Source organism: Mya arenaria, chromosome 16, assembly GCF_026914265.1.
Source record: "Mya arenaria isolate MELC-2E11 chromosome 16, ASM2691426v1".
NCBI lineage: Eukaryota > Metazoa > Mollusca > Bivalvia > Myida > Myidae > Mya > Mya arenaria.
In genome coordinates, this window is record NC_069137.1 from 50,261,579 (window position 1) to 50,275,496 (window position 13,918).

The 13,918-nt window shown below is 34.2% G+C and overlaps 1 protein-coding gene across 1 annotated transcript; it reads right to left on the reverse strand.

Moving 5' to 3' along the window:
- Nucleotides 1-837: 837 nt before the first annotated feature.
- On the reverse strand, nucleotides 838-9,737 carry LOC128221767 (uncharacterized). Its single transcript, XM_052930369.1, has 13 exons — nucleotides 8,362-9,737; nucleotides 7,808-7,920; nucleotides 7,011-7,166; nucleotides 5,562-5,927; nucleotides 5,195-5,237; nucleotides 4,823-4,894; nucleotides 3,130-3,300; nucleotides 2,437-2,676; nucleotides 1,906-2,163; nucleotides 1,697-1,750; nucleotides 1,404-1,460; nucleotides 1,076-1,129; nucleotides 838-863 (listed from the first exon to the last, which is right to left on the reverse strand). The coding sequence occupies exons 1-13, from the start codon at nucleotides 8,798-8,800 to the stop codon at nucleotides 838-840; spliced, it is 2,049 nt and encodes a 682-aa protein (XP_052786329.1). The 5' UTR covers nucleotides 8,801-9,737.
- Nucleotides 9,738-13,918: the final 4,181 nt, after the last annotated feature.

Consider the following 13,918-nt stretch of genomic DNA (forward strand, 5'->3'; position numbering starts at 1 on the left):
TGAAATATTTAACTATATCATTAAATGAGTGTTGAGTGGAACCAAATCGTTCTGTTTAAGCAGCCTTGTCTAAGCATCACTGGTGCCAACATGTCCCATTTAAGAGTATAAATGTGTCATGTTAAAATTGGTTTATAATATAAATGTTAACATGTGAAAAGACATAAGCTGATACAGGAGCCTTTCTAGTGTCCCGTTCCTGAGTGAAAACAAACTTTGGTGTCATTTTAGTGCACAAGAAAACGAGTGTGGCTGGAGCTCATGATTTCAAGACAGCAGAACATATTGTAAAAATTATGGATGAAGATTCTTTCAGATTGATTCAGTATCAAAAAACTTGAAGTTAATATTTCAGCATTCCGGGGGGGGGGGGGGGGGGGGGGGTAATGATACCTAACCACTATGCTATTTTATTGCTTAGTGTATTGCTTTCATAAAGCATGTCAAGAGACGTATTATTGTAAATCATTATTGAGGTTTTTTTTAAAAAGACATCACTCATTGAAAACTGTAGACTTGTATTTTGGGCCGGTAGCCTTTGTATTACAATTTTAACCGTTTGGTATTGTATTTACCCAAAGTGGAAATATTTTTATCTTAGTCATGTCAAATTAACCTCCTAAAACACTTTTGAATCGCCAAATGGAACACTTATTCAGCTATTTAATTAAATTTGTAAATATTATTGCTAAATGTGTAATTGTATTATCCTTATTCCTAACGGATAAATCTGTATTCTGATTGGATGTTACAATGTCGATGTCGGAAGAAATTTCTTTTACTTCTTCATCAGTATTCGTGTTACCTCCCGTCTTTCCAGATAAATGTGTTCCCTGATTAGATGCTGCAATGTCGTGTCCAAGCTTTTCTAGGATCGCAAATTACAGAAGTACTTTAACATGTAGTAAGGAAAATAGGACAATGTAATTACTCGTAGGAAAAATACTGCAGTAAAACAATAAAACATTATTGTGCAAGTATATTGCATCGAATTTCAGACTAAGACACTTAAAACACGCCTGTGCATTACAGTTGAAACATCAAAATATTTGAAAATTTAAAGGTAAATTTGTACCTTCACGCATGGCGACATCGCCTGATTCACTGTCTGTCGAAGAAACCCCTCTTTCTATAAGAAATCAAACACTCTTTACACTTTTAATGTAAACTTTTCCTATATTTTATCAATTAAATTTAATTGCTTTATTCAATATCAAATATATAACATTCTTAGAACAGTAAATTAATTAAGGATTACAAATAGTTCAATTACGAAAAGTTAGCCACACTGAGAAATGGAGGATATTTCTATTATTTACTTTTTAGTTTTATGGGCATCAACTATTTGTATTCCTTTTCAAATATATTTGTAAACACGATTGCTGAGTTAGTATTCACGTTACCTTCCTTCCGTAAATCTATTCCCATACTGGATGTTGCAATCTCCTTTCCAACTCTTTCTAGGATCGAAAATAACAGACATACTAACTAGTGTTGAAATGCCAACAAAACAATGTGCTTACTTGTGATGAACAAATGCGCAGTCCAATAAAAAAAAACTTGCTAAGTACAGATTGCATTAATTTCTGATATGCACCTTTCGAACACTTTAATCACACATGTGCATTTAATTTGGATCATCACTTTTAAAAGTATTTAAGGCGAAAAGGGTAATCTTACAAATGTAAATTTGTACCTGCACGCATAGCGATATCGCCTGATTCTTTGTCTGTCAAAAGAACCTCTTCATCTACAACAATTCATGAACACACTTTGAGTATTAGTATTTCCAATATTTTATCAATTACATTGAACAATGTAATTGAATTGCAAAACATATTAAATGCTTAGAAATGTTAAAATTGTTCAAAATTATAAATATTTCAATGGAGAAAACTTTACTACCTTGAGAAACGGAAGCGTTTTCTATTATTTCTGTATCTTTTTCAGCATCAATTGTTTCATTGTGTACTTTAGTCTCGTCCAAATCCGTTCCGATTTCTTCCAAATTGCTATTAGTTTCACCTCCACCACACAACTCATCTTGATGAGTTTCATTGTTCAGCGTATGCCTGGGGCGGACGTCTAAACCATTTGGCAGAGTAACTATAGCCATTTGTACATCAGCATGCTCTGACATCAGCTTTCGTTTTACTCTCCTAACTTTTTAAAATTAAAGTGCACAATTTAGTGGAAATAATCCATCCACGAGTTAAAACCCCATAAATTATTATAACAATTTATTCGCATTCCTTATGCATTATTTTACGTATTAACATCTTTATTCATTTTAAACGTCAACATTGTACATTTAGATGCGTCGTATATGCAACTATAATATAATAAAGTATTCTGCTATTCAACAATGTAGAATTAATTAGTTTGTTTCCTCTATTTTATCTACAATAATGTTACAAAATATGATAATATACGCACCAAAGACATCCATGCAGCGAGTCAAATCTTTTTCAAAAATGGCAACCTCATGTTCAAGGTCACTGTAATGTGGTAGCCTTCTCTTTATTTCTTCCTCCAATGGACGGAAAAACTCAGTCAACTTTCCGGACATGCATTGTTCACACAAATGTATAAGTGATCGCAAAGTCCAACATTGAACATATATCGCAATACATTCGTTTTTGACCTCTAAAATGTCTCTTTGGTCCTCCCCGTGGTCTGAAAACAATATAGTAATTATACTAAGGAGTTTTTTGTCAAGAAAAAATACATGGATGGTTTTTGCTGATTTCAGTGTAGGAACGTTATGAAGTTTCTTTATGATCACGAGTGAATTAAAATGCGATCAACAATGGAATTCAACAACAATTTTTTTCTAAATATCCCCTCTTGAAAAACTCGTTTTCTTCCCATGGGATGCCCATCGTGCGAAGAAATTGTTCTCCAAATACTGTTGATGTTTTAACTCCTTAGTTTACAGTGGACATTCCCCGATTGTTATTTCACTGATGTATTTAACATACTTCCGATAACATAAGCACGACGAGTTGTTTTCTTTTCTTTAAAATAAAGAATTTCAGTCACTTTAAGATTTAAAAATTATTTTAGGAATCAAAAGGCAAATTGTCATTTATACTTTGACATATATTCGAGTACGTTAGTGTAATTTACCAATGGTCATTTTCTGTAGACAGTCTTCGGCCATTTGTTTAATTGGAGCCCACTGCGCGTCCTTCAATATCGCCTTTCCCTTGACATTTCCGCCTACCTCAACTAGCACCTCCCCAAGAACTCGTTCTTTATTGTTGGATATGTTCTTCGTCAGCAATACTAACCGGATGACTGATATTGAAAGTAAAACTATTTAGCAAAATACGTTCGGTCTTAAAATATGTATAAAACAATAGCTAGAGGACAATAAAACTAGAGCCATCACAAAATGATAGTATATATGACAGCAGGAGCAAATTGAAGTACTTTAAAAGTTAAGTCAGTTTACCATGTTTCCTGTCATAGCTACTCAACTCCACAGTCTCGGGCAACATAGTGCCAATCAGAGTGACTTAGCGTTTCATTTATAACATTGTAAATATTCAGTTTTAAATTTGGCACAGACATATAATTATGGAAAATTTAAGTCAATATATATATATATATATATATATATATATATATATATATATATATATATATATATATATATATGTATTGCAATCAACCATTTTCAAATTTCATATTGCTTGTCAAAGAAGGCAGTTAGAGTATCAGGTCAGAATATAAATTTATTTTAAAAGTGTTTGAAGATATTCACCTTCAACTTCCATTCAGTTACATACAAAACCTTCCAAGTTGATTTACTTCATACAAAGACATGCAGTTTGGAAGAATTTGGTCACATAATTATTGCTCTTAAAGTGTGCATGAATTACAGATATACGAGCTTATACTTGTAATCAACCTTTCAATTATCATTCTCTTCTGTCAATATAATTATAGAGAATTAACATTGTTGTCATATCAAATGAGAATATCACTTATCAATTGATCATAATTATGGTTTTTATATAACATAAAGGTTTCAATGTGATTGATAAACTTCCTGCCAAATCTTTTTAAATTGTGGTTAAAAAGAAGCCAATTTGTTGCAATTGACAATGCGTACAAAAAGGTCCATAAATGTTCAAATTCCGATTAAAAACATAATCATATGATAACACGTTGACACAAAGGAGAATTGGCTGAAGAGTTATGGGTCTTGAATCATGCTGTAAGTTTGTGATAGTGTTTGGCTGTGCCTATTGACCGCTTGACCCCGTCGGGAAGATATTACGACTTAAATAATGATTAAATGTCCCACGGTTAAATAAAGATATTTGAAGCTTTGAAGAGACGGAAATGGTAATTTCTCGAGGGGGCATGCTATATAACTTTGGAAGAAGTAACGCGTGACCTTTTCAGGAGACACACACAGTGAAAAGTAAACATACTAAGGAAAGGAGATCACTTTAGTTAGTATACAAATGCAGAAAATATATATAATTGATTGCAATCACTTTAAGTGGCGACGATTTAAAGGCTGCACCCTAACAAATTGACAGTTGTTACCTTTTATTTCTGTTTTTGTGTCAGAATCCGCTCATTTTGGCATCAGTGCCTTCAATTCAGTCATATAAGGTAACTCATAAAAGAACGGATTTCATTTGTTTGGTTAATTGCCGAAATTTTCCTTTTTAAGTCTTTTTAAACTGGTTTCAAGACAGTTACGCAAATATTGGTTCATTCAAAGACAAACAAATAGAAAAGTTGTCAAAACAACCAATCTGTGAGAGTACAGCTATAAACACCAATACTGTTTTATTGTTACCTGGTATTGGAATGCCATTGGCCATCCCATTGTTCCTCATTTCGATGAATTGACCCAAAACCTGCTTTACATCTAAAACAATACAATGAAATATGTTATAAGACAAAAGTTCAAACCCTGTGGTCGCTTTATATATGCTGAATCATAATCATAGAAACATTTATATTTCTTTTGACTTCATTTTTTTTTTTGAGGCAAAGTTACCATCTTTTATATTTGTTCACTTCAGTATAGAGAAATGTCTTCACTTCTTATAACTGAAAATTAAGTATACATGCTACCACGATATTACATCGGCTTGATAAGTGGTGCGTTTTCAAGAGCTTGCGGTATTATAACATTATCGACACAGAAGGATAAAAACCAACATACCGTCTTTTATCTCAGTAATGGTCAACCCTTGTACCACTTGCGTCTGAATTGAAAAAACAAAACCTTAGCATAATGTACTGATAAAAATGTTAGTATGTTAGAACAAAAATGAATGGTTTCATATGACGCCGGTATGATTTTAGTGGTCTTTTTTTTATTGTGTAATCTTCCTAGTTACTGAGCCAGTCACTACAACTTCACCTGTATTAAGTATTTAGGTGGAAATAACGTTTTGTCTTTTTACATGAGTCATACATGAACGAACCAATTAACTTTTCTCAATAAAAAGCATTTATTATACACCGGAGTCAACATGTAACTTGTTTATTCTTAAGTTTAATTTCGATTACTATGGTATAATACACACCTCCTGTATTTCCTTTAGTAGGCTATGGTTTATATCTAACCCATTTACTATAGCTTTTAGGTCTTCCTGGTGCATTTTAATAGACTCTTGAATACCTGTCACTTGCGTTTGCAATTCGCGTATGTACCCTTCGATTCTTCCATGATGTTCACTTTGTACAACGGTTAACGTAGCCAACTCAGCGTGTAGCTGGTCCACATTTGTGATATCATCTCTATTCGATTCGTCTTTTGCTTGATCTGCGTTGTTTTCTGTCTCGTCAAGTTTTTCAATGATTTCTGATATCTTTTTTGAAACAGCTTTCAAAGCTGACTTCCGCGCAGTCAATTCATCCTCTGTTGTTATTTCGAGGTTTTCTGTTTTAAGCTAAAGAAAAAATGTACGCGTTTGAAACGTATGGGGCTAATTTGCAGTTCACACTTTTTCAAGAACATGTTTTGACTTTAAAAACAAAGGACATGTTAAAAACACGAGAGTAAACGGTATTTGCTTATGCGTTTTTATTATGAAAAATAAGGTTAATCATTTCACAAGAAATGTGAAACAAGCTATTACAACATTATATTAATCGCTTATTGGCACGACATTATGCAATAGTTTGATCTTGTGTAGTGGGGGAGAGGGGGGATACCCGGATGAAACTCATTTCAAGTTTGTTGGCCACTAAAATAATGGGATGAATACCCAATAACAGACACTCGATAAAATAAGTTTTATTAATGAAATATTTTCATTAACATTACGAACCATACATACACAAACAATAACAACATCGCGAAGGACTGTAAGCTTTAACTCGACAGAAATCTCATTTCCAACACATTTTGTTCGTTGACTTTAGTAAATGTGGTAAAACATTAAGCGGTCTCGCTCAAATTTTACCAGCTGGTTGGTCAGAGAAGTTTTGCAAATTGTGCAAACATGTTTTTCAGTGTAGAAATAAATAGCTTAACCGATAAATAATGAGATAACTGCCTTGGAGCGGTCGGTGTTGAGTACGAGTTCACTCGAACACGAGTCTACTTGGGGGATCATACATTTTTGTATGGCAATAACCTTACACTTGTCTCATAATGCATCAATAATTACAAAACTAAAACTATCATTCGTATCACAACCGGTATCAAACCAGTGTTTTAGGTGAAATTCACTGCTTTCTCAAGGCTGTTTCACCTGTGAAAAAATGTCCATTTTCCCAAATACTTTTATTTTCGCGATATGATAATTGCAGAAAACTATTTTAAATGAGAAAGCAAGGAATTTTTTGAAAAATAAACCAAATCTTGACAAGACTTACTCTTCACATCATTTTGTTAGCTTAAAAAAGTGAAAAGGTGTGTTTTTGCCATTATATAAGCTATTTTGGCCTGACTTTGTATTTTCCCCGAAGTCGACTTTCTTCCCTAATTTGCAAGGAATAATTAGGAAAAAACCCCAATGCAAACCTACTTTCTCAATGTTCTCAATGGCGCGTTTTGCATTGTCGTCGTTTTGAAGTTTCGGGAGGCTGAGCATTTTCACCATGGAGTCTAAATATTCCTCTAACTTTTCCTTGGAAACGTCTAACCTCCCTGAGTGAAGAATTGCATTCCTTGTATTCCGTGCCTAAAACACAATAAAGGTCAATGTATTTCATTCAAGTTATCATAAAAAAGCAGTACAAACGAAACGGACGAGACATGGGACGGTATTCATAACACTTATGAAGTTGTTTCATTACTTAAAGTTTAATCCTTCTATAAGTGCCCCCTGCCCACCCCCCCCCCCCATCCACCCCAAACAAAATAACAACAAAAAACGTGTATTGAACAGAACCTCTGTGTTTTAATCTTAATCGAATTGCCCAATTGTCTTATCAGATTTCCGATCTGAATATCCTGCTGTGCAATTTTGGGGGTTTTATTATTGAAATTGACCCTAAATGGCCCTATGCCAATTAACAAGTAAACAAATAAACAGGATATTGGCCCCTGCTGTTAATAGCTGAAAACGCAAACATATTAAATAATTGGTGAGTTCTAAAGTTTTACTGTGATCTACTATTGTCTCATAAGGTAGAAATACCGTGTTTTTGCACCATCTTTCAAATTAAACACGGTATCCTTCATAAGAACCATTATTTTCAACATGTATTCATCCTTTTTGGTATAGTAAAACAATTGTATTATTTTGGTAAATCTAATTTGGGAGTACGAGTGCATCTTTAATAAAATAGTGCACATTATAATTGTTTTAGAATGTCTTACGTCTTTAATTATCTGTGATTGTCCGAACATGTTCCATAGAGTCCTGTTATGAATACAGATGCTAAGAAACCCAGCAGCATCTGTGTTTGCAGCTGATGTCACCGCCTTGTAGCCTTCAACGATATAAACACATATAATCTCGTATTATACAGTCGAACCCCGTTGGCTCGAACTTCCAAGGACCAGCATAAACACCTCGAGCTTTGAAAAAGCGCGAATTTTTACCTTCAATATAAAGAAATTGGTCCTTTACATCCAGTCATCCAGCGAATTCAAGCCAATGGGGTCGACTGTACATTATCCTTTTACGTGGATAACATCCAGTATGAAAATAACTAAACCTAATCATTATATATAATATTTGTTAATTTGACACCAGTACTGTTTTCTACCAAGGAAACGTACTCAAGATTGATACTATAGGTTATCAGCTTTCGTCACCATTGAGCTAAAAGAAATTATTTCTATTATATGCTTACTTAATTTAGCATGCATATATTTGTATCAATTAAAATGAACCGACCGAGTAAATAAAACATATGTTTTTAACAAACCTTGTGTTTGAATAAAACATTTTCCAAACTCCCAAAAGTTGCTAGACCACTGTTCCACATTGCTATTGAAAAACGTTGGGCATGAGCCTTCCTGATATTCATCCCACACATAGTCATGAAATCGGCTACAGGCGCTGTATTGAGGGCAATGTCGTCGGGTGGGGCTACATTCCCTTGCGCAAATGCATTTTTTCTTTGTGTACGGGCAGTTTTCTTTCCGGTGAATTGGACGCAAATTGTCGATGGTACAAGCACTGCAGTCATACTTGTAGCCCGGGGTCCGGGTTCTACTTTCGACCTTTGCGACAATTGTTGCATGCTGATATTTTATTTCGTCCTCTACACATTTTTCGCATCCATCTTGCATGTACCGTAGACCAATACATGCTTTCACCCAAGATTTGAATGGAGGTCGATTTAAATTTGTATCGCCTGACATGTTAAAATTCAACTAGATTCTTAGCCGAGGGTGTCACAAGCATTCTTCTCACTAGCAATAACGAGAAAATAATCATTAAACTACACGTGAATTTTAGTTATTCACGCCACTAGCATCTTTTTTCCGCATGTATCTTTGTTTTCTTTTTAAATGACTGATTTATAACTCTAAAAGTAAAGTTATCAGTTTCAGTTTGCCAAAAATCTGCTTTTGTTCAGAAAACATCTAAATAATAGAAATAATTCAAACTTACTCGATTTTCATTTGTGCATTCGTTTCATTATCATAAATTGTTACAGTAAAATGATATATCCGTCAGAAGCAGATATGTCTGATTAAATCCATTATAGAGGAATATGACAGGGGCTATTCTTTTAGCTGCTTTTATTTATACATGTGAAATATGCTGTATTTAAGTTTATAATTACACGCTGTATAATAAACGATATCAAATCACACTCTCGTATAACTCTAGATGCAAAATATCGTAAAGTTATTTTTATCTTTAAATGTAAAAACAACTTGTGCAGACTAAAATGAACAATGAAACTTTGAAACGACCTGTCACAGACGCATATACATAGGTAAAACTTCCTGTTTGCTTAAGAATAGTCCAACTACGTATAAACACAGTGTTATATATACATGTATTCACATACACAGCTGGTATAACTGTTATTATACAGTATGTTATAATATGAATGGAGCGTCCGCTGAGAGAGTTAACAATTCCGCCATTTTATGGTTTCATGATATATTACACGATATTCCGATGATTGTAGAACTATTAGATCACCAGATATAATTAAATCAAGTTTATGACAAAAATCACTCGCTAAACACAATAGTCAAGTTAGCGTAAAAATGTTTATGATATTGTTTTTGAAAGTTTAATCACAGCTCAATTCACTGTTTTGTTTTGATCCCGTTTACAATATGGCTGATAACAAGCTATGACTGCGCTCGATATGCATTCATTTTCAGAAAACGAAACTGCATGTAGCTTACCTAGTTGCTATATATAGCACAAAAGATTGTATTGATTGTGCAATTGGCGCACATTTATCGCTGTATAGTACGTTTAAGATCGCTTAGTTCATATTTATTTACATGGTTCTATTCATTGTTTCAGTCTGTTAAAACAATTAAGTGCAACCTTGAAAATGTTTAAACTACTAGATTTCGATTTAGTTTGCTGGCGCTGCATTCTGCAGTAAATGCATTCATGTAGATCTAGCGTATGTTTAATGAACTCGAGACCTAATTCAGTTGATTTTTTTTTAGATATTTTGATTTTAGTTTATTTTCGGTTTTTCATTTAAATCGTCTCGCTTTACACGGCCAATATTTTTCTTAAAAGTGTATTTTGTTAGGAAGTTTCCAATTGCAATATTAGTAGTTGTGATTCAGCCTGCACTTGCAATAGTAAAAGTAAAAAAGCACTTTACAAATAAAAAAAAAAACTGTTAAATTGCCTTTCCGGATATCTTGTTTAGGTTCAAAGTTTGACAACTCTGAATATTAACATATATTATCGATGTGTTTTATTTCCAAATTGCCCTTTTGTTTCATGGTGCATGGAAAATTCATATCCGATTCAAATTCAATTTTTATCTTAAAATCCGGATTTCGAATATATATTAAAAGGTAAAACATTGTCACTGGCAAGATCCAAACAAACGTATTTGTAAAAAAGAGAATCTAACCCTATTTATACACTATGTGAAACACACACTATTTCGACAGATGGAAAGGTAGGAAGGTAGGCACTAGCCAATCATGCGGGGGGGGGGGGGCTGGGCGCACCTCCTTTCAATTTAGGAGAAAAAAGTAGAACAATACGCACAAAATGTACCATTCCGGACTAAAATTGTTACGAAAAATCTAAGAGGGCAACCCCCACCCCCATCACCCCGCCAGCGCTTTAAACTAAGTATAATTCAGTTCTTAGGGAGGGGTTCGATTCAAACGATAACACCCAGAAGTAACGCCCCCTCTAACGTCAAATCCTGGATCCACCTATGGTAGGTAGTTAGGTAGGTAGTTAGGTTCTTCTTATTTCTCCAGAAATGGAGAACATAGCAAATGCAAAAGCAAAAGCAAAATATATAAAATATATACTAGTATAAAATATATACATTTTAGCACATGCTTTACATTTGTGCTCGCACATATTTGTGGGCGAATGACAGTCGATGATTAAGCCCATTCACTGCTGCTCCATATCATGTAGAGCAGATTTGACGGTTATTACAACATGTATTTTCGAAGAGAGTATTTTTTGGTCTACATGGCCCACAAATATGTGCGAAAACCATATGTGTACTGAATACACGATTTGGTACAGTCTTAAATTTTGTCTAGGTTGCTGTTTCATCTGCACTTGCGGGAAAGTAACTATGATTGACAGCTAGGGGTGTCGTTGTCTTGAGGCAGTAGAAGCTAACGTCATGACACGAATTTAAAAAAGATGTGTAATCAGCGATCGAATTGTATTGACAAATATTTAGTACACGTTTTTAAACAATTTTCAAATAAGAAATAAGCATTTACGTAAGATCTTCTGATTACTTTAAGATTTTCATTTAATTTATAACACAGTAAGCACAATATTCAATGCCAAAATGTGCTTTTTTAATATTCATATTGATACGAAAGGGATAAGAACAGCGTGATTAAAAAGAGCTTAACACCATTATTAATATAACATTTATAAACATCATCCTAGCTAATGAATTATACAAACGCACTTAGGTAAATATGATGCTTGAAATATCTACAAATTGTACATTCTACCCTAATTAGTTCCTCTTTCTTTTTTGTACCGTATTTGTACCACCAGAAATTGTTTTTATTTGCTATTATAAAATATTCAGAGAGCCACGACAATTTAACATCGCATGACACTTATTCACTAATTTCATTAAAGTATAACGCCAGGGCGATTAAAACTACATATTTAAGAAAAAAAAAATTGATTAAGTGTATGATAACAATTTATTTAAGCGATTGAGCACCATAAGCTATACTGCACGAACACAATATTTACTTTAGTGTTCATGAGGTGAAATATATTGCGATCATACACTAAAACATGTAATGCATATTATATAAAATGTCTGTTAATTGTATATTTTCAGAAAAAGCGTGTAAAATTGTATGCAAATAGGGCGTCATTTCAGAAAGGACTCCGTTGAACACATGTCCTAGTCGTGTGCGCGAGTACGTTTGATTTGTGCTTGAGAGTTGGCTTAAAATTCAAAACAACCATTAATTTCAGTCTCGCGCAGCAAATGGAGTTGTTCTGCTATAAATATCTTGATTACTCACAAAGTAATTATTTGATTCTTAAAGCACCGTTTTACATGTATTATATTATGATTCGGTCGGTGGTCGGTCGAAAATTAGTCACCGACCAGTCACTTTTCAAGTGGTCAAAGTCCATAGCGTTTGTTTTCATTGGAGCATTTTTACCGTTACCCAGAAGGTGTCGATTAGATATTCTGAGAATAGTTGGAACAGTTAATCGCTAAGCATATGTTAAGAATGGCACTAGGTTGCCCGGTTAGCGCAGTAGGTTGTCCGGTTAGCGCAGTGGTTAGCGCACTGGCTTCTCACAAAAGCGACCCGGGTTCGATTCCCGGCCTGGGCGCATGTGAGTTTGGTTAGTGGTCACCAAGCCGGACAAGTGGGTTTTCTCCGGGTACACCGGTTTCCCCCACAACACAAGACCACACTCTGGCGCAACATCGTGCCAACGAGAGTGACTTAGTATAAGCTATCATAGCTTCCTTCACAATCGTTGTAAAATATATAATGTAAGAATGGCACTAACACTTGAATACTAATTATCAAAGGATCTGCTATTTGCTAAACTCATATCTTAAATTGTTTCATCGAAGATCAATCGGCTTCGGCTAAGCTCAACCGCTAATGGCTAGTTTGAGTACTTTTCAGAAATAAGTTTAATAACCTTGTTTACTAAAAGTCTATTAAAGGGGTTTGGTCTTGTTATTTTTACGTCACCGAAACTATTGATTGACAAGCTCCTTTTTGTGGTGATATTCAGTAAAATACCTTGATTATTGTCACGTGAGATTAAAGGTATCACATGATATCGGTTAACTATTAAGAGCGAATTAGGAAACATTTCTGAATGGTCAACTGCAGTCGGGGCCAACAGGGGAGTATAACACTTCATTTTGGGAGTTCGATGAGTAGTCTGCTTCTGTTTAGGATTCTGATAGAATACCTGGTTCACATCTGAGGGTAAGTTTTTCTCTCGAATAATAGGACAAAAATAATTGACAATTAAGAAATAAATAGTTGCTAACAATAAACTGTTTCATCATACGTGGTTGTTTGGACTTTGTAAATAAACGATTGAACGGTATAGTGTAAAGGACGCGGAACGAGTGAGGGTGTTGCATAAGTCCGTACCAGTTTCCGCTGTTTGTATGGGTCATTTCGATAAATGTCCTTAAGTCAACCGCGATTATAATATAACAAGTGAGTATTAGTACGTAAAGGAGTTTTTGTGAGTTGTTTTCCTACACATTCAATTTGATCAAAGAAGACATGTAAAAGTTCATGATATTTACGTGTTTTGCAAATAACATGAAATAAAACTATTACAAGTCAAAAGTCACACATTTCCAATATGACTTCAAGTTAATGCATTTTTTCCGCAAGTGTACTGTTTCCGGGCAAATCGCATATTTTTGCCTGAATTACCACGAATACAAAAAAAGAAATTAGGTCAAATATATTTGAGATAGACAATCGCCTGGATTTTCATTATCGGATAATCGGACAGACAGAACGATAAATTAATCGATTTAATACGTAGTTACTGGTTAATAAAATCACATTTATTGCATGGCTTAAAAATAAAATAAAAACAATAAAGAAATGTAACATTGATGATTTTTATAACTTATGTAGTAATTTTTACCAACATTCAACAAGCACATTACTGTCAATTTGTCGACTATCGCCAAAAATCGACCACCCACAAACAACTATGAAAAAGAATCTGGCAAATAATTCTTCAATTATTTGTTTAACGTCGCGCAGATTGACATGAATACGAACGAAGACCACGCGCCCCGCGTTCAT